A 20,687-nucleotide genomic window follows, 5' to 3' on the forward strand; every position below is an offset into this window, starting at 1 on the left:
TTTTGATAACTTTCTCTTATGTTTTAACATTTGGAGAAAACCAGGAGTTTCTATGTGAGATAAACAATGTTCTTAATAATGACTTAGTTTTACTGGTTGCCTGCCTTTTGTAGTGTAGAGTAAGACTTGCTATATAAAAAGATCTGGCCTAACAAACTTGAGTCATTTCCTTCTTTCTGTTGGAAGAACTTTACCTCTTGTCAAATGGTGTCCTTTGTTACAAAGTACTGAACTCTCCTACCATCTGTCAGATGTTGGGGGATGGGGCATGGAGAATGGTGGAATGCCATGTGCCTGTTCCAATGTTCAGTTTCATCCCAAAGTGTGACCTCTGGGATCTCCCCTGCCACCACACACTCTCACACACACATGCCCACCCATTAACTATCCTTACAACAGAGTTGGGATGCCACCCAGAAATCTTCTGGCCCCCTCTATATGTCCGTAATAGGTGTTTCTCAGTGTGAAATGTCTCACTCTCAAAGGGCCATGAAATTCTTGGTTCAAAACCTTCCTCCTTCCCTCACCCCAAGAACCTTTTCCCTTAAATTATACTAGTTAGAAAAACCGTTATCAAGAACTTATTTTAAATGAAGTTTGCTGAATAATGCTTCTAGGTTGTTCCTCTGAAAGCTTCTATTTTCATGTTTATTTCAGTGATAAGCATGTATCTTAATTTATATTTGACACTTTGTCATTTTTAAAAAGATTTTTAAACAAGATTTTAAGTGAAATCTTGTGTGTGTCTTTGCAGGTTGGTGACAATTAGAAGCATGCTTTCCGCTGAACTTCCTGACACCATTTGTTATGCAGAATGAGTGAGAACGCAGTTTTTGCCTATGAGTCTTCAGTGCACAGCACCAATGTCTTGCTCAGCCTCAATGACCAACGGAAGAAAGACGTGCTGTGTGACGTTACTGTCTTCGTGGAGGGTCAGCGATTCCGAGCACACCGGTCGGTGCTGGCGGCATGCAGCAGTTACTTCCACTCGAGGATTGTAGGGCAGGCCAATGCAGAGCTTAATATTACTCTACCAGAAGAGGTGAGAGGTCCATGCTTCTGGTGATCTTAATGTAATTTTATTTAGTTAAGTTTCTTATGGTTTATAAAGTTAAAAATAAAGCACAGTCTCTTTGTGAGGTGGCTGAGGAGCATTTCTTAGGTTTTGCAGCAACCACTTCTTTAGCTTTTTTCATAGAAATTGTGACATTTACAAGAAAAATCATTAATTTTGTATGTTAGTTAAAAATATTTATTGAGGGCCGAGCCCGTGGCGCACTCGGGAGAGTGCGGCGCTGGGAACACAGCAGCGCTCCCGCTGCGGGTTCGGATCCTATATAGGGATAAGCGGTGTGCTCACAGCACTCACTGGGTGAGCGCAGTGTGGCCGGTCTCAAAAAAAGGACAAAAAAAAAAAAAAAAAAATTTATTGAGCAGTCAAATAACTTGACCCACTGTTATGCTGTTTTTGACAAAATAACCAAATCAGGGCACGCTCCGTGGGTTGTAGACAGTTGGAATTGGAAACAGGTTATATCTATCAGTTCTGCAGCAGAAGTCAAAGTGAATGGTACAGTGCCAAGAAAAAGACCAGTTATAGACTAACCATTGTTTTTGAAAAGGAACAACACATATAATGGAGATATGTTTATTATGGTTCATAAAGTCATCCCTTGGTATCATCGGGGGACTTGTCTCAGGACCGCCTGTGGATACCAAAACCTGCAGATGCCCAAGTCCCTGATATAAAATGGTGTATTTGTATGTAGCCTATATACATTTTCTTATATACTTTCAATCATTTCTAGATTACTTATAATACCCAATACAATGCAAATGGTATGTGAATATTTGTTATACTGCAATATTTTATTTGTATAATTTTTATTGTATTGTTTTTATTTTTATTTTTTATTGAATATTTTTGATCTGTGGTTGGTTGAATCCATGGATGTGGAACCCACAGATATGAATGGTCAACTGTATTTTCAAATTACTTAGTGGGACTTTCCAAGTAGAGCAAAGTTTGATTTATGGGTTTGGGAGGAAAGGTGTATGCATGTATGCATGTATTTATTTCATTCTAATTTGAAGTATAAATCATAAATTTTCACATATTACAAGTGTTTCATCATACCGACAGATTGAAAACATTGTATGGTTTACAGTCTTAAAAGGTACCTTATTTTAAAAAATTTTAATTGAGATAATTATAAATTCATGTATAGCTTTAAGAAATAATACAGAAAGTTCCTTTTTACACTTTGCCCGGTATCCCCCGTTTTGCAAAGTTATAGTATAATACTACAACCAGGATATTGACGGTGATAGAGTCCACCCATTGTACTCAGATTGCTCCAGTTTTACATGTACTAATTTAAGTGTTTGTGTATTAAATTCTCTTATCCCCTGTAACGGTTCACGTTTCCACCACCACAGTTAAGAAACTGAACAGCTCCAACACCCAAGGGTTCTTGGGTTGCCCTTTTATAATCACGCCCACCTCCTTCCCATCCTCCATCCCCTCATTCCCTTACCCCCTTCTTCCAACTCTAAGCCCTGGTAGCCGTGAATCTCGCCTCCTTTTCTAAAGTTTTGTCATTTCAAAAATGATGAATAAATGGAATCATACAATATGTGACCCTTTGGGATTGACTTTTTTCAACTTAACATAATTCCCTTGAGATTACCCAAGTTGTTTGTATTAATAGTTTGTTTCTTTTAATTGCTGAGTAGTACTCCATAGTATGGATGTACTAGCTTTCTTTCTTTTTTTTTTAAACTTTTTCACCTATTGAAGAAAATCAGGCTAATTCCAGTTTTTGCCTATTACTAATAAAGTTGCTGTCAACATTAATGTATTTGTGTATAGGTTTTTACAAGAACATAAGTTCTCATTTTTCTGCAATAAATGACCAGGAGTGCAATTGCTGGGTCATGTGGTAATTGCATGTTTAGTTTTGTAAGAAGCTACCAAACTGTTTTTCAAAGTGGCCTTACCATTTTACATCCCACCAGCAATGTGTGAGTGATCCAGTTTCTCTGCGTCCCTGGCAGCATTTGGTGGTGTCACTTTTTTATTTTAACCATTTAAAAGTTAAATACTCGTAGCTTAGCATGTTTTTTAGAAAATCACAAGTAATAATATCTTGATCACTCTTGTAGGAACTCATTGTTTTAAAATTAATCTTGTATTTTTAACCCAGCATGAGTCTTTCTCTGCACTTCAGCAGGTTCCATTTGTCCTTCACTTGCAGAGGCAGGTTCAATGTAAATGTGCAAGTTTTGTTACCTAGAGCTTATGAATCTTTGCTGAAACAGTACTGAGGCATGATTTTTAGAAATTCCCTTAAATTACTTCTTTAGTTTTAATCTTTTAAAATTTTATTATTACAAATTTTTGGCATGAGATAAAGATGATAGTTACCATTTATCGTGCATTTGTTATGGGTCAGGTCTTCTTTGTAAGTGCCTCATGCATAATTTTTTTACCCTTAAAAATTCCACTTTTGTAGTTTATAGTGGTTGGAGTTATTTGGAATATAGTGTCTGTGTGGACCTGGGCTAACAACAGACACCTAGTACTTCACTGTGTGTGTTGCAAGTGGTGTCCCTCCTGCTTTATTTCACAGATGATTTATTTTCACTAACTTGGGAAAACTGTGGTAATGTCTTATGTTTACTTCATGTGAGTAAACCATAGTTTATGTGCAATTAAGAGTGGAATCTGTAAAGTGGAGGGTGTGGTCCCAATGACTAGGGTGTGATAAGCATGATTTTTCAGGTTCCCTTGTTTTACATTTTCTAGAAGAATATTTTTCTTATCAAATTAAAATACCTGTTTATAATTATTACAAATAAGTTATACGTCTCTCTATTCCCCTCTGTTTCCCTTGTTTTTATCTACTGGCCAGCTTTCAAGTGATGTGTTTGTTTTTATTTTGTATATTAACAGGTGACAGTTAAAGGATTTGAACCTCTAATTCAGTTTGCCTACACTGCTAAACTGATTTTAAATAAAGACAATGTGGATGAAGTGTGCAAGTGTGTGGAATTTTTAAGTGTACATAATATTGAGGAATCTTGCTTTCAGTTTCTCAAATTTAAGTTTTTGGACTCCACTGCAGACCAGCAGGAATGCCCAAGAAAAAAATGCTTCTCCTCACACTGTCAGAAAACAGACCTTAAGTTTTCACTTTTGGACCAGAGGGATCTAGAAATTGATGAAGTGGAGGAGTTTCTGGAAAATAAAAATGTTCAGACTCCTCAATGTAAACTCCGTAGGTATCAAGGAAATGCAAAAGAATCGCCTCCTCTACAAGACAGTGCCAGTCAAACGTATGAATCCATGTACTTAGAAAAGGATGCTGCCCTGGCTTTGCCATCTTTATGCCCCAAATACAGAAAATTCCAAAAAGCATTTGGAACTGACAGAGGTCGCACTGTAGACTCCAGTGTCAAAGACGTTCATGTTGCTTCTGTTCAGTCAAATGAGACATCTGAAAATGAAAGTTTAGGAGGAGTCCAGGACTGTGCAGATTTGCAGGTGATTTTAAAATGTGAACAAAGTAAATTAGCAATGGAACATGAAGAAACAAAGAAGAAAGAGCCTGCTTCTTTGTGCCCAGCTGAAAAAACAGAAGTGACTCCTTTCCCCCACAGTTCTTCTACAGACGCTCATGGACTTTATTCTCTGTCTCTTTTACACACATATGACCAATATGGTGACTTGACTTTTTCTAGTATGCAAAACACAACAGTGTTAGCAGAAAAGCCTTTGTCAGGTCCAGATGTTGCAGAAGAGAAAACGTTTGGTGAAAGTCAAGATTTACATTTGAAATCTGACTCGGGCCCCAGAGAAGATAGTAGCCTTGCATCTAGCGATCGGAGTAGTGTGGAACGAGAAGTGGCAGAACACCTAGCAAAAGGCTTCTGGAGTGACATTTGCAGCACAGACTCTCCTTGCCAAATGCAGCTGTCACCTGCTGTGGCCAAAGATGGCTCTGAACAGATCTACTCACAGAAGCGGTCTGAGTGTCCCTGGTTAGGTATCAGGATCAGCGAGAGCCCAGAACCAGGTCAGAGGACTTTTACGACATTAAGTTCTGTCAACTGCCCTTTCATAAGTACTCTGAGTACTGAAGGCTGTTCAAGCAATTTGGAAATTGGAAACGATGATTATGTTTCAGAACCCCAGCAAGAACCTTGTCCATATGCTTGTGTGATTAGCTTGGGAGATGACTCTGAGACAGACACAGAAGGAGACAGTGAATCATGTTCAGCCAGAGAACAAGAATGTGAGGTGAGCAGGAGTATGTTCTTAATTCATTATTTTAACACCGATTAACTGCGATTTACTCTGGGTCAGCTCCTGTTGCACCAGTAGGGATATGAGCAGGCTCTGGGAGGGAGGAAGAAACTCATACACAGGTAATTGTAGGATCATGTGGTAAATACCAAAAGAATGAGATGAAGTTTGAAGGACTTCTGCGTTTGTGTGTTTCAAGTAGGTGTATTTGTATTAACCATGGAGTAGATTCACACATTGGCTGTTTAACTGTTATATCAAATGCCAGGTTCCAAGAGGAGAAAGAATGATGATTCTATGATCATTACATGATAGCTCCTAGAAAAATGCAGCATATACTCAGTCTTGTTCATTGTCACGTGGATCTCTAGACCTGGGACTAGTCACTGAGCATAGATTTGACAGTAACTAGTTGTAGTAATGTGGCTTCTACTTGTCTTGGACGTAGTTTTTCATGGCCATTGATTTTTGTTTTGTTTTCCCTTCGCCACTTTAGCTATTAGTTTAATGAATGCTTTAATAATTTAGCATGAATTATATGTAGCTGATGTGGTATTAACCATACCAAGCTTGGTCTGTGTACAAAAGTTTGTACTTGCTAACTGCTTTCTGTAAAATATTACTAAAATTTTAGTAATAGTAAGGGCCTGTTCTTTTTTCGAAAATTTTTATCTTTTTAATATGATTTTGTTTAGTTCTCAAATGTTGTTTTCTTTTTTTTAGTTGCAATTTGCACTTTTTTAAAATACAAATTATTTTTCTATTTTACCCATTGCATTTTACTCCTTTCTTATGTTTTATTTTATTTATTTTTATTGTAGTAAGAACACTAAACATGAGATCTACCCTTGTAACAAATTTCTAAGTGCACGATATGGTGGTGTTAACTACAGATACAGTCTTGTCCAGCAGATCTCTAGAACTTACTCATCTTGTGTAACTGAAACTTTACCCATTGAACAGCAATTCCCCCTTTTCCCCTGTCCCACTTCTCTGCCTCTGGCAGCCCCTATTCTAGTCTATGTTTCTGTGAATTTGACTATTTAAGATACCTTATATAAGTGGGATCTTGTAGGATTTGCTCTTCTGTCTGGCTTATTTTACTTAGCGTAAGGACCTCCAAATCTATCCATATTGTAGCAAATGACAGGATTTCCTTCATTTATGGTTGACTAGGATTTTATCATATACACACACCACCTTTATCCACTCATTTGTCCATGGACATTTAGTTTGTTTCCATATCTTGGCTATTGTGAAAAATGCTGCAATGAACATAGGAGTTTAGATATCTCTTAAGATCCTGATTTCAGTTCTCTTAGATAAATGCCTAGGAGTGAGATTCCTGGATCCTATGTTAGTTACATTTTTAATTTTCTGAGGACTCTCTGTACTGTCTTCTATAGCACCTGCACCGTTTTCCCACCAACAGTGTACAAAGGTTCCAATTTTTCTACATTCCATTCTTTAGCATTTTCTTTGGTTTTGTAGCTGTTAGACAAAATGCTTGAAAGAAGCTTTTCTTCCCTCCCCTGGGGCTTTTGAAGGAGGTGGATTGATGATTTAATTTAACAATTAATATGTATGCATGGGTTATATCTATAGATTTTTGTTACATTTATAAACACAGAATTTAGAATTACTATGAAAAGAATGTTAAAAATAAAACATTTAAAAAAATTTAGAACATATTTTATAATTAATTTCTGTAAGCTTGAAAGGCAAGCTAAATAGGTTGCCGGACTGACCAGTGTTCCATTTGTGTTTTTAAAAAAATTTTGTCCTTTCTCTAAACTTAAGTATGTTGGAAATGACTTTAAAATATTCATAAGGTTTTTCTAACCTTTTCTATATCGGCAAGTGAAATGTGTAGCTTTTAAAATAAGTTATGTGAAGCTACCGTTTTCTTGACAGAAAAATAGGTTTTCTGAAATGCTTTATAAATTACTAGCATAATCATACCAATATTAAGTCAGTGCTACATAGACATTTTCAAAGAATAAAATTTTATTGTGGGGTTGAGCAAAAACATATTAAAAACACTTTAGAAAGAGGCTTACAGGTACTAGTGGAGTATTAACTTGCAATAGTAAAATAAATTTTATCTTTCCATTTTAAGTATGTTAGTATTTATGTTAATATTTTTGATTTGCTGAAAGTATCTGCTTCTTGATTTATTTGTCTTCTGCACTCCAGAATAGATTAGAAATATCAATTAAATGATCAGTTTTGGTTATAATAGATTATATAGAAGTTGTGAGTCAAGGCCTATTTTTTGAACATCTAAATGAAGTTCTTTGAAAGACCTAGATGTATATCTTTGTCCTCCTAGATTTAATTGTAACTATAAAATACAATAGAAGCTACTAATGTTTATTTCACATTCCAGGTAAAACTGCCATTTAATGCCCAACGAATAATTTCACTTTCTCGAAATGATTTTCAATCTTTGTTGAAAATGCATAAGCTGACTCCAGAACAACTGGATTGTATCCATGATATTCGAAGAAGAAGTAAAAACAGAATTGCTGCGCAGCGCTGTCGCAAGAGAAAACTTGATTGTATCCAGAATCTTGAATCAGAAATTGAGAAACTGGTAAGTGGACAAGCTGCTTCTTGTTACGATTTTAATTCCACCACTTTCTTCTTTGTAGAGGACATAGCTATTTGAATTCCTAGACCAGATATAATGCTCAATTATGTATTAATTTTTAAATACATCAATTATGAAAAATTATGTGGCATTTTCAGAAAGATAAGGAAATAAAAAATAGGGTTTTCATAGACTATTTTACTTATGTAAATATTCTATATTTTTAGCATGATATACTATGATATGTAACTTGAGAATTATTTCTGGGTGCTTTTTTAAAAAAATAAATCATTTACAAATTAACGATGATTTTACTATCTAATTCTTCGTGGTTGAATAAAGATAAAAGAAATTATAAATCACTTAAATTTCTTCATGACATGTTTGGTGTCTGTAAAAGCTAATGTTCCAGTTGTTTAAATGAACTATAGACCTGAATAACTTGTTTTAGTTGATACCAAAAATGAACAGACTAACCAGGCTCTTTCATCTAAGGGAAGAAATTCTGATATGATATGGTGATGAGAATAGAAAATTTTAAGATCTGATGAGATCCTAAGTGAGAAGAGTGACTGCTTATTGAGTCTTATTTTCTATTCCAGCATCAAAATACAAATTAACCGAAAAATGGATTATTTTGCTCTGTTTCAAAAGGTCAACTATGATAGTACAGCCAGCTAAGGGGGAAAATATGGTTAAAGACAGTAGGCAAATAACCTAGAAGTAGTAAAAATATTCCTTAAATAAGCAGTTGGGTGTCCTTGTTAATTATTGGTGAAAGCATAAAGTTGTGATTGTAGCAAGTCTTCAAACGTGAACATTCTAGGTATGAATGGCAATTAAACAGCAACAATTTAGAAAAATAATCCAATCTTTATAAACCTTCAAGAAAAGTTGAAAATAAAAATTTATTGTTTATATGTTGTGCATATACTTTATTTATGTAAAAAGACCAAGTGTAAATATATAAAAGGATGAAGGAGATACCAGATGTTTTACTGATTGAGGCATGAGTGATATTAAAAAAGCCGATATGATATTGATGAGTAATTAAAAGTTGTTAGGACCAAAGAGGAAGAGTTACAAATTCAGTAATATAAGGGTACTTCAAAAAATTCATGGAAAAATAGAATTGAAAGATAATGTGAATCTTTCCATGAACTTTTTGAAGTTCCCTCATACTTACCCAGTTTTTTTGGAGCATGTATCAGTCATACCTTTAAGCACTAGTATTCTTTTTTATTATCCAACTTTGGATTAAACAATTACTTGTCTTCAGACAGACTATATAGCATTTTGAGCTTTAGCTATTGTTCTGTACTGTAATACAGAGATCTTTTTATATGGAAGTCTACAGAAAATTGTACTATTAGAATGCTTAGTTCTGCTTCTTATAGTGCTCTTTCCCCTCAACTAATTGTCATTTATAGCTACAAGTAGGAGTTATCCAGTCTTCTTACTCTCCTAAAAATAAAAATAAAAACAAAACAAAACAAGACTGATGAAGTTTGTTTCATCAGTAACTTTATTTTACAAGTGGATACTAAGCAAATATGTTTGAGAGTAGCTTTTACCCTTTAGTGCTTTATTTCCTGGCTCAAAGGTCTTATTTATGTTTTTTGATTGAAGTCAGACATTGGATTGCTGTATAATTGATATTTTTACTAAATTTCAGATAAATAGGATGAAGAGGGCTTGCTACTTTCTTTGGGCTTTCTGCTCCGTCTGCCTTTGCTTTAATAGAAAGAGGTGGGAGATACAATAGTTAAAAGTGTGGAATTCTGACTCAGACACTTAGTAACTTTTGGGAAGGCTATTTAATTTCTCTGTGCCTCAGGCTTCTCATCTCAACTAAAATGGGATAATATTATTTCCTACTTTATAGAGTAGGTACTCATTTTTGAGAATTAAATGAGTTAATGCATCTGAAAAACTTAGAACAGTGCCTGGAACATAATAAGCACTCAAGAAATATTATGCACTTATTGTTATTATTATTGCTATGTTATTATTGATCAGTTTTCAGTTTTCTCTTTCTTGACATCCTTCCTAATTTCTACCCCAAAATAGTAAACTCTGGGGTTGTACCTCACTCTTAACATTGCCTCTCTCGTCATAGTAAAGTTCCTTTCAGATAGTCAGTGGATTAACTACTGGTTAATTGCTAATACAAAGTAATATTTGGTTTCTCAGCAGTTTTTATGAAATCAAAAATCAGAGTGGTCAGTATCCTGTTTACCTTTTGTATCAATCTGGACTCTGGCTTTGTGAAACAGACTCTTGAATGAAGAATAGATGAATGAATTTTTTGTAAGGAGATAGATGTGTCTTACTTAGAAGATGGAGAATGGAGCCAGGCCTCGTAAATAGCACCGAACAAGGAAGCAGAAGAGTGCTAGGAACCTAGGGAAGACTCTTCTCTCTCAGTTCATCTCTGTACCTGCTTCACCCTTCATCCACAGAAGGGCTGTGTGTGCTGGTGAGTGCATATTGGGAGAGGGGCTGCTGCACAGTGCCTGAACACTTCCACTTGCCCATGGAGGCTAGATAGACTACAGTTTTAGTCAGTTCTGAATTCCCAAGCAGGAGAGCATCTAGTTGGCTAATTAATTAGGCTCAAGTGTCCTCTTCTGTGACTTGAGAGCAGGGACAAAATAGCAGAAGAGCCAATAGTCCTCCTTTCTGGGCAGGCAGAGCAGATAGCCTGACAGGGGTCTGTTGTATCCAGATAGGGGCAAGTCTGAGCTCAATTCAGTCTCTTCCAAAATCCCCTCAGAGAAGTTGTTATGTTGGAGTTTACACATCAGAGAGACTTGCTCTGTGTTGCCGGTTCCTGGAACTCTCAGTCCTTCACACTACTGTCGGTTCTTGTGATTTATACAAACTCCAGTTGCAGATGTAAGGGCCACATTACAAATTTCAGTCCTGCCACAGACATCTTGCTCAGACAAAAATAAGCAGAAAATGTGCTACTTATTAGCTAATAAGAAAGCTGGTCCTTCTCCCAGGAGTAAAATAATTTGATGTTTAATGTATTATGTTATGGAGTCTACTTGGATCCTGGTTATTGGGTGATGTTATGGGTGTTGTGTTTTGTAAAAGAGAGAAGAACCAAGAGGAGTTACAGCTACAGGTTTGTACCTAGTAGCATGGAAAGTTGAGAATACAGAAGGTTGTGAACAGATGTTCTTTTTCTTTTTTTTCTAAATTGAGATGTTACTTTTGGAAGCATAGCCAGTAGATGAGCAGTGTCTCTACTCTTTATAGTCTGGGTGGGATTTTAGTAAACCTATTTAAGGGAAATTACTTGTTTCATAGTTGAACAGCCATTTGCATATAGTTAATGCCTGATTGGATTAAACATATAAATAAGTTCACAGAATTTATTGCACTGCTGTGGGTAATATTCAGGCAGAGGGCCCCTTATTTTAGAAAACTTTGGTCTGTGGCTATTGGTTGTTTTCCTAGAGAGAAATCTTATAACTTTTCACAGTTGGTCTAAAGAGTAGTATAATAGCATAATAGACTGCAGATGAATCAGTGCATGAAAAAAGTGTTTTGATAACAATAGAATAATCATTCTAAAATATTTTCAGGTTGGTCAGTAGTATGTCATGTATAAGGGACACTTTTGTAGTCTGTGTGCTGGAAGAGTCAAGAGAGAGATGTTAGTTTGCATTCAATAAACTATATTTCTCAACAAGAAGTTCTGTCGAGTCTAATAGAAACTTTGAAGGAAGGAAAAGGTGTGTATTTAGTTGGTGGATAAATTGATGGTATTGATGATAACATTTATTTTGAAGTTTTTAGTATGTTAAGGGTTAGGCATTAATTAATTAATTATTGCTTTTACTGTCAGGATTGAATACGCATTATATACAAACCAAGAACGTGAGTTTTTAAACTAATAAATATAAGGTCTTTGAACCAAGTTGAAGAGTCATTCAACTTCTGTTAATGTGTTGGTTTATGAGGCTCTTGTCTATATCTGATTGTTTACAAAGTCCAGTTTTATTCTTTTCTGGAAGATTAATTCAGAAGTTAGAAAATGCACACCTCTGATAACCATTTTGACCTTAAAAAAGGTAACACTGAAATGAAGGGAACTCTGCTTTTTAAAGAAAAAAAATTATATCACCAAAATGTATTTCTCTTAGAAACTATCAAATATTGTTGACTGATATCAACTTATAAGTGATCAGAAATCAGAATATTCCCAGAGCACTTGAGCTTAGGGTTGAGGTGTTCAGACACCATTCTGATGGGACAGGAGTGAAACAACCTCATCTGTTCTTAGTGTTCTGCATTTCGTGGTGAAGATTGTATTTTATTAAAAATGAACATGTTCTGTCCACAACCAGTCATATTTTACTGGCTGTTCCATCGAAACACACCCTAATGGCCCTTCTGGAATCTGTCCTCTGTCACTCCGTGATGCCTTTGAGCAGCACTTCTTGAAATGTGGTCTGTGTACCATTGGCAACAGAATTATCTGGGGGTGCCCCTTAAAGATGGACATTACTTAGTCCCATCACAGACCTGTGGGAGGGGCCCAGGAACATGCAATTTATGAAAGTTTCCAAGGTAGACATTGTGTACATTAAACTCACTGCACTAGAGCACAGAGGTCAGATGGAGGCTTTGGAGTCAAATGACCTGGCCACTGGGTAGCTTTTTGTGGCCTGGGGAAATTAACCTACAGTACCATCTCTCATCCATAATATGGGACGAGGAATATCTACCTCAGTGTTGATGCAAGGATCAAATGAGGTTAGGATGGAAAGCTTTACATACTGCCCAGCTCATGTTCAGGGCTAGTCTTTCTCTGAGTATCTGCCAGTCTCTACATGTTAAATGTTGTGCTAGGCATCAGGGAGTCAAAGGTGAATAAGGCATAGTCCTCACTTACAGTCTCATAGGGAGCCAGAGTTATATGTGTGTGTTTTTTGTTGAGCTTCATTTGCCCCTCCCCCCATTCTAAAAGTTTCAAACTTTCAGAAAAGTTAAATGAATGGTACAGTAAATAACTGTATACTCCATGTAGATTCAACAATCATTGATATTTTGCCCCATTTGCTTTATTTCTCTTTCTGTCTGTCCTGATCTCTTTCTTTCTGCCCCTGTGTGTCTGTCTGCCTCTCGCCAGGGCTGTGCCTCCCTACCCTGATCTGGCTGTGTCTGTATGCTGGTTGGTTGGTGGAGCTTTGTGTCTCTCTGTCTCTGTCAGTCATTCTTGTTCTCTTTCTAACCCCACTTGGTTGATCATGGTCTCTCACCCCTTATTCTGACTATCATTCCTGTCCTGCTGTCTTGCAGTCTTTCCCCTCTCTGTCTCTTTTGTTCTCCTTTTATTTTCTGTTTCATTTGAAAGCTACTGTTATGACACTTCATCCTTAAATGCGTAAACATACCTTTTCTAAAAATGTGCTTTCTTATATATGACCAATATCTTTATCACACCTGAAAAAATTTAAATATCCTCAATATTATGTCTAGTCCTAATTCAAATTACCCTGATTTTTTCCAAAATATCTTTTATAGATGCTTTCTTTTTTTTCCAAACTAGGATATAATCATCAAATAATGCATTTGGTTAAACCTTTTTAGTCTCTTAATGTAGAACAAATCCTCCCACCTCCCTGCTATTTTATGACGATAACTTTTTGAAGAGTCCATGCCAGAATTCTTATAAAATGTCCTGCTTTTAATATTTGTCTGTTTCCCCATGGCTTTATTTAACTAATTCCTCCATCACTTTATTTCACATAAACTGGAAATGTTTGAATTGTTTAGACTGAGATAAAACATTCACTGGTATTGTGTCCTTCATGTTGCACCACCCGGGGAGGCACACTGTGGTCAGGGTGTCCCACCTGCATAGGTAGAAGTTGCCCGAGATTTCTTCATTTTCAAAGTTATATTTATTTGCCCTTGTAACTGCTCAGTGATCTGTGAAGTACTACTTAGGCACTTTGTGGGTAACCTTTTCCCCCCAAATCCTACATCCTTTGGTTCTTTTGTTCGTTTGGTTTTTTTTGGTGGCTGGCCAGTACAGGGATCTGAACCCTTGACCTTGGAGTTACCAACACCACACTCTAACCAATGAGCTAACTGGCCAGCCCTCCTTTGGTTTTTAACATAGGCTGATGGCCTTTACAATGGGGATTGTGAAGCAGTGATTTTTCTAATTCTTTTATTTCACTAAAACATGTATATTAGCTGGCATTTCACTTTAAAAAGGATTTTCTTTTCCTTCTCTTTTCCCTTCATCCTACTACTCTGTAGTATCACTGTGGACTCATGGATTAATTTTTTTCTAATTCAATTTGTTAGACTCAATAATAGTCACTAGCTATTTTGATCTTGACATTTTTTTCACACTTGGCCTGGGAGAAGTCCCTTCAGGCCAGCTGCTGTCCTTCTGATAGGACCCCTTTAGAGCACTGTACCATCCAGCACCGGTCACAGGCTCACCTTTTACCTCCCTTGTTCCAAGGTTTGGAATCACTTATTTCTCTAAAACCCTTGGCTTCTTTTAGCAGTTTTAGACTTTGGAAAGCATACACCACTGCTGGAGTGTTACTCCTGGACTCTTTCAGTGGACAGAACTAGGCAATATATGTGTCTGTGTGTGTGTACATCTACCAGGCTTCAGTAAATGTAAGTAAAAAGTGTATTAGAGATCATGAGTTCATGTAGATATTTCCAGTCCAAATTTAGCAGTGTAGAGCTTTTTCCTTGCTTATTTTATGTATTATTTTATCTCTTATCATTTACAGGGAAAATCTTGGCTACAATTATATTAATATATTTACTGTTTGCCTTATCCTAAGATATATATATGTATACAAAATAGTCACAAAATTACAATCAATATTACTGCAATAAGCAGATTGAGTAAAATTTAAGGTTTATTTGTGGTTTTTGTTTTAAAATATATCCCAGAGTATGGAAGTTTTAAAGTTATTTGAAGTAATTCTTTGTGTTATCCATTTGATATTATATGGTTCAAAAGTTAAAACTATGTTTTTAAAGAAGTATACTTTAAAGTCTTGATTCCATCCTCTCCCTATACTCTGTTCATAGCTACTTCCTATAGGTAACCATTTTTATTAGGTTTTGGATTTTTTCCCCTGTGTTTCTTTCCTAGAAACAGATTAATATTTTATGTGTATTCTTGTAATCTTTTCTGTTACATAGAAGTATTTTATATATACTGTATTGTATTTTACTATTTTCACTTAAGAAGTGATTTCTAGGAAATATTTTTCTTAGTTCAGAGAGGTTGCGATTTTTTTTAAAGCTACATAGTAGTCAAATGTGGTTGTAGTACAGCTTATTCATACACTCACTTGGTAGACATTTGGGATGCTGTAATAAACAACTTTGTATACTGTTTTTTCATGTTTAAGGAGATGTATCTTTAGGATGGATTCCTAGATGTGGGATTGTTGAATCAAAGGTGAATACATATGTAATTTTGTTAGATATTAATGAATTCCCCTCCATAGCAATTGTGCCATTTTGCCTTCCCACCAGCAACGTATGTGTGTCTGTCTGCCCACAGCCTCAAGAAAGAGTTGTTGTCAGCTTTGGTTTTTTCCAATCAGATAGTGAGAATTGGTATCTCATGGTAGCTTTTATTTTTATCTTTCTTATAAGTAAAATTGAGCATTTTTGTTCATATTTTTAAGGGCCATTTATAGATTTCTTTGGACTATCTGTTCACAGGTTTTATGTAGTAAGGAACTATAAGTGACTCTTTTTTAGCAGTGAGTACTCTTTACCCTAAAATAAATTGCCACTGTCATCCGGCTTTTTTTGGTGCCAAATTCTTCTATTCCTTAGCCTTGTTGGGTGAGTAATCTTTAGGATTTTTTTAAAAAAAACTTTGTATATTTCAATGAATATTGCACATTAACTGTTCAAAATGTGGATTAAGATGTAAAGTTGTTTTGTTGGCATAAATTGCAGAATGGCACCAGGATGCCAATTTTGTTCATTTTCTTACAGATCTGTGATTAAAGGCACAATACTTCAAACTTATGGTTTATACAGTTGCTTTTATAAGAAAATGAAAATACGAGGATGCTTCAAAAAGTTCGTGGAAAAATAGAATTAAAAGGTAATCTGGATCTTTCCATGAACTTTTTGAAGTACCATTGTGTATTGTAAAAATAGGTAGCAGATCACTGGTAGTATGTTTGGGAAGTGCCTTTAGTAATGATGTCATGAAGGGATTGAATTACTTTTATTTACTTAACTCTCAGTTATTAAGCTGACTACTATCATAGTAAATTGGTATTTTAAAATTAGAGTGAAGTGGAAACATCAGCTGACTGCCTGGAAACGTAGCTGTGTAGGAGTTAGCTTAAAGCGCAGAGGAACAGATAGGAGCATTTAGTTTATAGAAATAATTATGATAGAGTTCCAGGGTTGTACCTGTTGCTTTAGGTGTTGTAAAGAAGCAAGCCATCTTTTATGGGATATACTTAAAAAACGATGTCATCCTGTATTTAATGGGGTGAGAGGAGTGAGAATATTTAAAGATGGTATTGATGTTTGTATACTTGTAAAAATGCAGAAGTTATAAAATACTTACAATCTTCATTGGATCTGTAGATTAAGTAGTGGTTCTAATTCCTGGGAGGAAGCTCAAATATCTATTACTTTGCTTAACCATATTTGATTTAAAAGACCAACCAGCAGTTGAAATTTTGTCTATTGCTATTTAGAGCAGAATCATCCCAACTTTGATAGAGGAATCCATGGCTGAATATTGCTGTGACTAAAGAAAGATTATTTCTCACTTTGTTCTGGAAGTTTTGTTTCCATCCTCATTTGGATTGGCTTCTGAGAAGCCATAAAAGAAAGGGTACTGATTGCATTAAACATGTTCCTTCTCTGGACACGTGGTAGTGCAGGTACTGTTCTCGCCTTCTTGGTACCTGCAGACTCATTTTATTGGAAGACAGCAACTGACAGACTTTGCACAAGAGAAAATATACTGGCTGAATATTGATCTTGGTTACATACACGTTCTCTCTCTCATTCTTGACATATCTTTTTTTAAAAAAAGCTGTTGTATAAAAATCTGAACAAATTGGAGGAGAATACTTTGCAGCATAAAAATTTAATACTTTGTGTTCATTGCATATTTTCTCAAAATATTAGATGGCCTTAAAATATTTAAAAACTACCAGTATTTGGACTCACACATAATTTCGTAGTAATACCTTTATATAAAACTGTAACAGTACTTTTGTATAAAGCAAAGTTCTTTTTACCCTTTTAGCTATTTTTGTGCCAGAAAAGAATCTAAAGGATGACAATTATAGTTAGCACTATGAAATAACCCATCTAAATATTAACTGGCATCCTCAACTCTCCAGAACCTGCTACCGAGCAGAAAGCAAGCAGAACAGACTTCTGATTTGCCATCAGAATTGTCAGAAATTTCACAAGAGAAATCTTTGACCTTCTGTCAACATTTATTTACTCTTATGTTATAAACAGCTTAATTATTTGGTTTCCTAACTTTAGAAGCAATAAAATGGTGGAACAGGAAGGATGAGTTAGGACAATGATAGAAAAAAACTTGCTGTCACTAGCAATAAGTGATGTGGACAGAGAGGCAGGAACCAGGAAAACTTCTGAAAAGATTTTATGGTTAAAATTATAATAATAACAAAAATAACAACAAACACAAAGTCATCCCCCAAATTCTTCACAGTTCAGTAACTCACCTACTACTTTTCTGTTTCTGGGCATGTTAAACTCTTAGCCCCACCCTTAAAATGGGTTTAATATTACTTAAATCAACAGAATCATTATGTGGATTATATTGCTGAGATTGCATATTTGAAAACATTTAGCACAATATCTGGCATAATGTAACTGCTCACCAAATGTTAGTCATTAGTTTAATCTTATAATGATTTGAATCTCAGTAGTGAAGCTATGTTCATTGTACTTATATTTTCTGTTGTTGTATTCCATCCAAAATGTCAAGCTTACCTGCTTATCTGCAGTCTGCATATTCAGAAAGCTCTGAAAATTGTGTGAATTTATCACAAACTTTTTTGGCCCCAAACAGACCCAAATTGACATCAGACTATAGAGAGTCTTTATCCTACTTTGTGCATTATTTGCTGTTTCAGTGTTTTACTTAGAAATGTAAAGATGTTTGGTAATGGGGTGCTGCCTCAGACCTGCTAGAGGAATTATGTGTGCACCCATGTTATCTTTATAAAATCTGAAAAATTCTGAATTCCAAGATACTTGTGGCCCTGAGAGTTTTGGATGAGAGATTATGGATCTTCGGTATTTAATATATATTTGAATTGAATTGAAAGGAAAAATTTCATGTGATGTTATTTAATGAGAAGACATTGTAGATATTGAATGTTTGATCATCTTAGAAATGTTGATTGAGCTAATTAACACAAGTCATTGTGTTCTCTTTCACAGCAAAATGAAAAGGAAAACTTGTTGAAGGAAAGAGATCACATTTTGTCAACTCTGGGTGAGACAAAGCAGAACCTAACTGGACTTTGCCAGCAAGTCTGTAAAGAAGCAGCTCTAAGTCAAGAACAAATACAGATACTTGCCAAGTACTCAGCCGCAGATTGCCCACTTTCCTTTTTAATTGCTGAAAAAGGAAAAACTACTCCTGATGGTGAGCTTGCATTATCATCAATTTTTAATTCATCTGACGGGCCTCCCAGTGCAAGTGGAAACAGTGAGTGCAGCTATGTGCGGGGGCAGGAATCACAGCAGACCCCCACAGCCGCCTCTGAGCAAGGTGGACTTGTGGAACAGTGTCGTCAGAGTGGCGGGATCTCAGATTTCTGTCAGCAGATGACCGATAAGTGTACTACTGATGAGTAAACGTGCATTCACTTCTTCAAGCCACCTAATTCTCTTCTGAAGTTTTGGCAGTCTTGAAAGCCTAATACAGCCATCTGTTGCTTAACAATATTGTTTTTTCCCTGTTAGTTTGCTCTTAAAGGAATTTCTCTTAAGTCAACCCTAATTTTTCCTTGAGTCCACAAGAGACACAGAAGTGATTTGCCTCCTGGATACTGAAAAATCACATGCGAAAATGTAGTAAGACTTTAAAACTCAGGTTTTAAAGACTAATAACTATTGGTAATAACTCTTTCCAGTATTCAAAGTAAATATGAGAGTAAAAACTGCAGCATACCGAACAGTAGTTTAACAGCTTGAAATATCTGCAGATAGTTCCTACTAAATAAGTGGCCTGCAGGAGTTTAATAATCTGACCTTGTTGTAATATACTGGTTTAAAAGAAAATTTCTCCCCAAGCAATGCTAATAGTTTTATTCTACGCAGAAGTAGGGTGTCAGCTACTTGGAATATTTGTGTAGAGCTGCAGTGTGAAAAATAAATCATCTTGCCTGAATCTTAGAGCTTTGCTCTTTAGCTCCTTCTAAAATGATTGGACTTCATTTTGACTCCTAAGCTAAACTAGGAAGATTTAGTAAACGGACAGGTGGTTGGCCTAAGGTGAGGTCTTCTGACCTTCCTCAATATTGACTGTAGAAATTGTGGCTACATAAACAGTAAATAAGTGTCATTTTCCATTTTTGTATTTTTCTTCTTCAGTCTCTATGACATCTGGGCCCATCATGAACTTTCTGTTTCTTGACGTTCTTGTCCCTTTGGAAGAAGAAATAGGACACAAGATAAAGTGGCCTGAGTGAATGCTCTGTCAGGATTATCTTAGGCTTCCTAGAATGAGTGAGAGCTCACCAACATACAAGGCTGTTCACTTTCCACCATGGGTCACCAATGCCAGACAACCAGATACTGGGGGGAAGAAAATTGCCTATGTTTACCAGGAGTGTAGTTCATTTATCATCCTACTTTTGAAGTCCTACGGTTTACTTGTAAAAAGCATTATTGTAGATAAAAATGTATCTGCAGCAACTCTGCAGGTTTGTGAAAGAGGGTGAAACTAGATCTTGTACTGTTGTGAGTTTGCATTTGGAAACCAGGTTTAATCCTTGCTCTCTTCCCCAAATCTGGTGTGGTATAAAGGCACACAAGTCATTTTGACTTAGGCATTTTAAAAATCAGTCTTTGTGTTTATTTGATCCTGTTATAAAATGTTTTTATAATATCATGACCTATTCCATAACATTTTGCAGTGGTCCTTAGGCATTCTGGAATTACAGACTTGTTTGAGAGTCTCATGAAAGCTATGGACCTTCTCAGCAATTAAAAAAACTTACATATATTCACATTCACAGAAACATTTGCAGAAGCCAGTTTTAAAGGGTACATAGGAGTAGTTTATAGTGTTTGAAATAGAAAGTTCTTCATTTCACTACAGTCAGACACCGAGAGACTCTTATAGACTGCATCTGGAGTCTGATGAAGGGCCTGTGTAGCTCGTGTGGGAGACAGCCACCTCTTATGTATGAACAAGTCTGAGACCTTTGCCATGAGAGTATGTGGGGACCAGTCTTAATGTTTCATAGTAATTTGTCAAACGTTACCGTTTTTGATCAGGGCGTGGGGGGAGGATATTGCCAGTTTATTTTTCAGTGGTATGTGAGTTATTTCTGTTATTGACTTAGTTTTAAGAGAAAACTAGCTGGGCTTGTTTATTTTCTAGAGGATTTCATAAGTACTCAAAAATTTGTCAGGGAGAATGGTAATTCTATGATAATGCATCCCATGCTACAAATGAATTTGTGCGTGTGTAGGTGTATCTGTATATATCATCCCATGTAGCTATTTCTTGGAGACATGTAATTT

General features: G+C 35.9%; 1 protein-coding gene and 1 non-coding gene across 2 annotated transcripts; one reads left to right on the forward strand and one right to left on the reverse strand.

Annotated features, from left to right (window-relative positions):
• The first annotated feature begins 764 nt into the window (after nucleotides 1-764).
• Nucleotides 765-19,068, forward strand: BACH1 (BTB and CNC homology 1, basic leucine zipper transcription factor 1). Its single transcript, XM_008592674.1, has 4 exons — nucleotides 765-1,042; nucleotides 3,956-5,302; nucleotides 7,698-7,904; nucleotides 18,372-19,068. The coding sequence occupies exons 1-4, from the start codon at nucleotides 815-817 to the stop codon at nucleotides 18,789-18,791; spliced, it is 2,202 nt and encodes a 733-aa protein (XP_008590896.1). The 5' UTR covers nucleotides 765-814; the 3' UTR covers nucleotides 18,792-19,068.
• Nucleotides 13,945-14,018, reverse strand: TRNAT-GGU. The gene has a single exon. It is a non-coding gene; the product is annotated as a tRNA-Thr (tRNA).
• Nucleotides 19,069-20,687: the final 1,619 nt, after the last annotated feature.

Source organism: Galeopterus variegatus, unplaced genomic scaffold (genome assembly GCF_000696425.1).
Source record: "Galeopterus variegatus unplaced genomic scaffold, G_variegatus-3.0.2 Scaffold8165, whole genome shotgun sequence".
In the NCBI taxonomy this organism is placed as follows: domain Eukaryota; kingdom Metazoa; phylum Chordata; class Mammalia; order Dermoptera; family Cynocephalidae; genus Galeopterus; species Galeopterus variegatus.

Coding starts and splice junctions, on each gene's coding strand:
- BACH1 (XM_008592674.1), top strand. CDS start 815: ATGAGTGAGAACGCAGTTTTTGCCTATGAGTCTTCAGTGCACAGCACC. Junction 1,043..3,955: donor ATATTACTCTACCAGAAGAG/GTGAGAGGTCCA, acceptor GTATATTAACAG/GTGACAGTTAAAGGATTTGA. Junction 7,905..18,371: donor AATCAGAAATTGAGAAACTG/GTAAGTGGACAA, acceptor TCTCTTTCACAG/CAAAATGAAAAGGAAAACTT.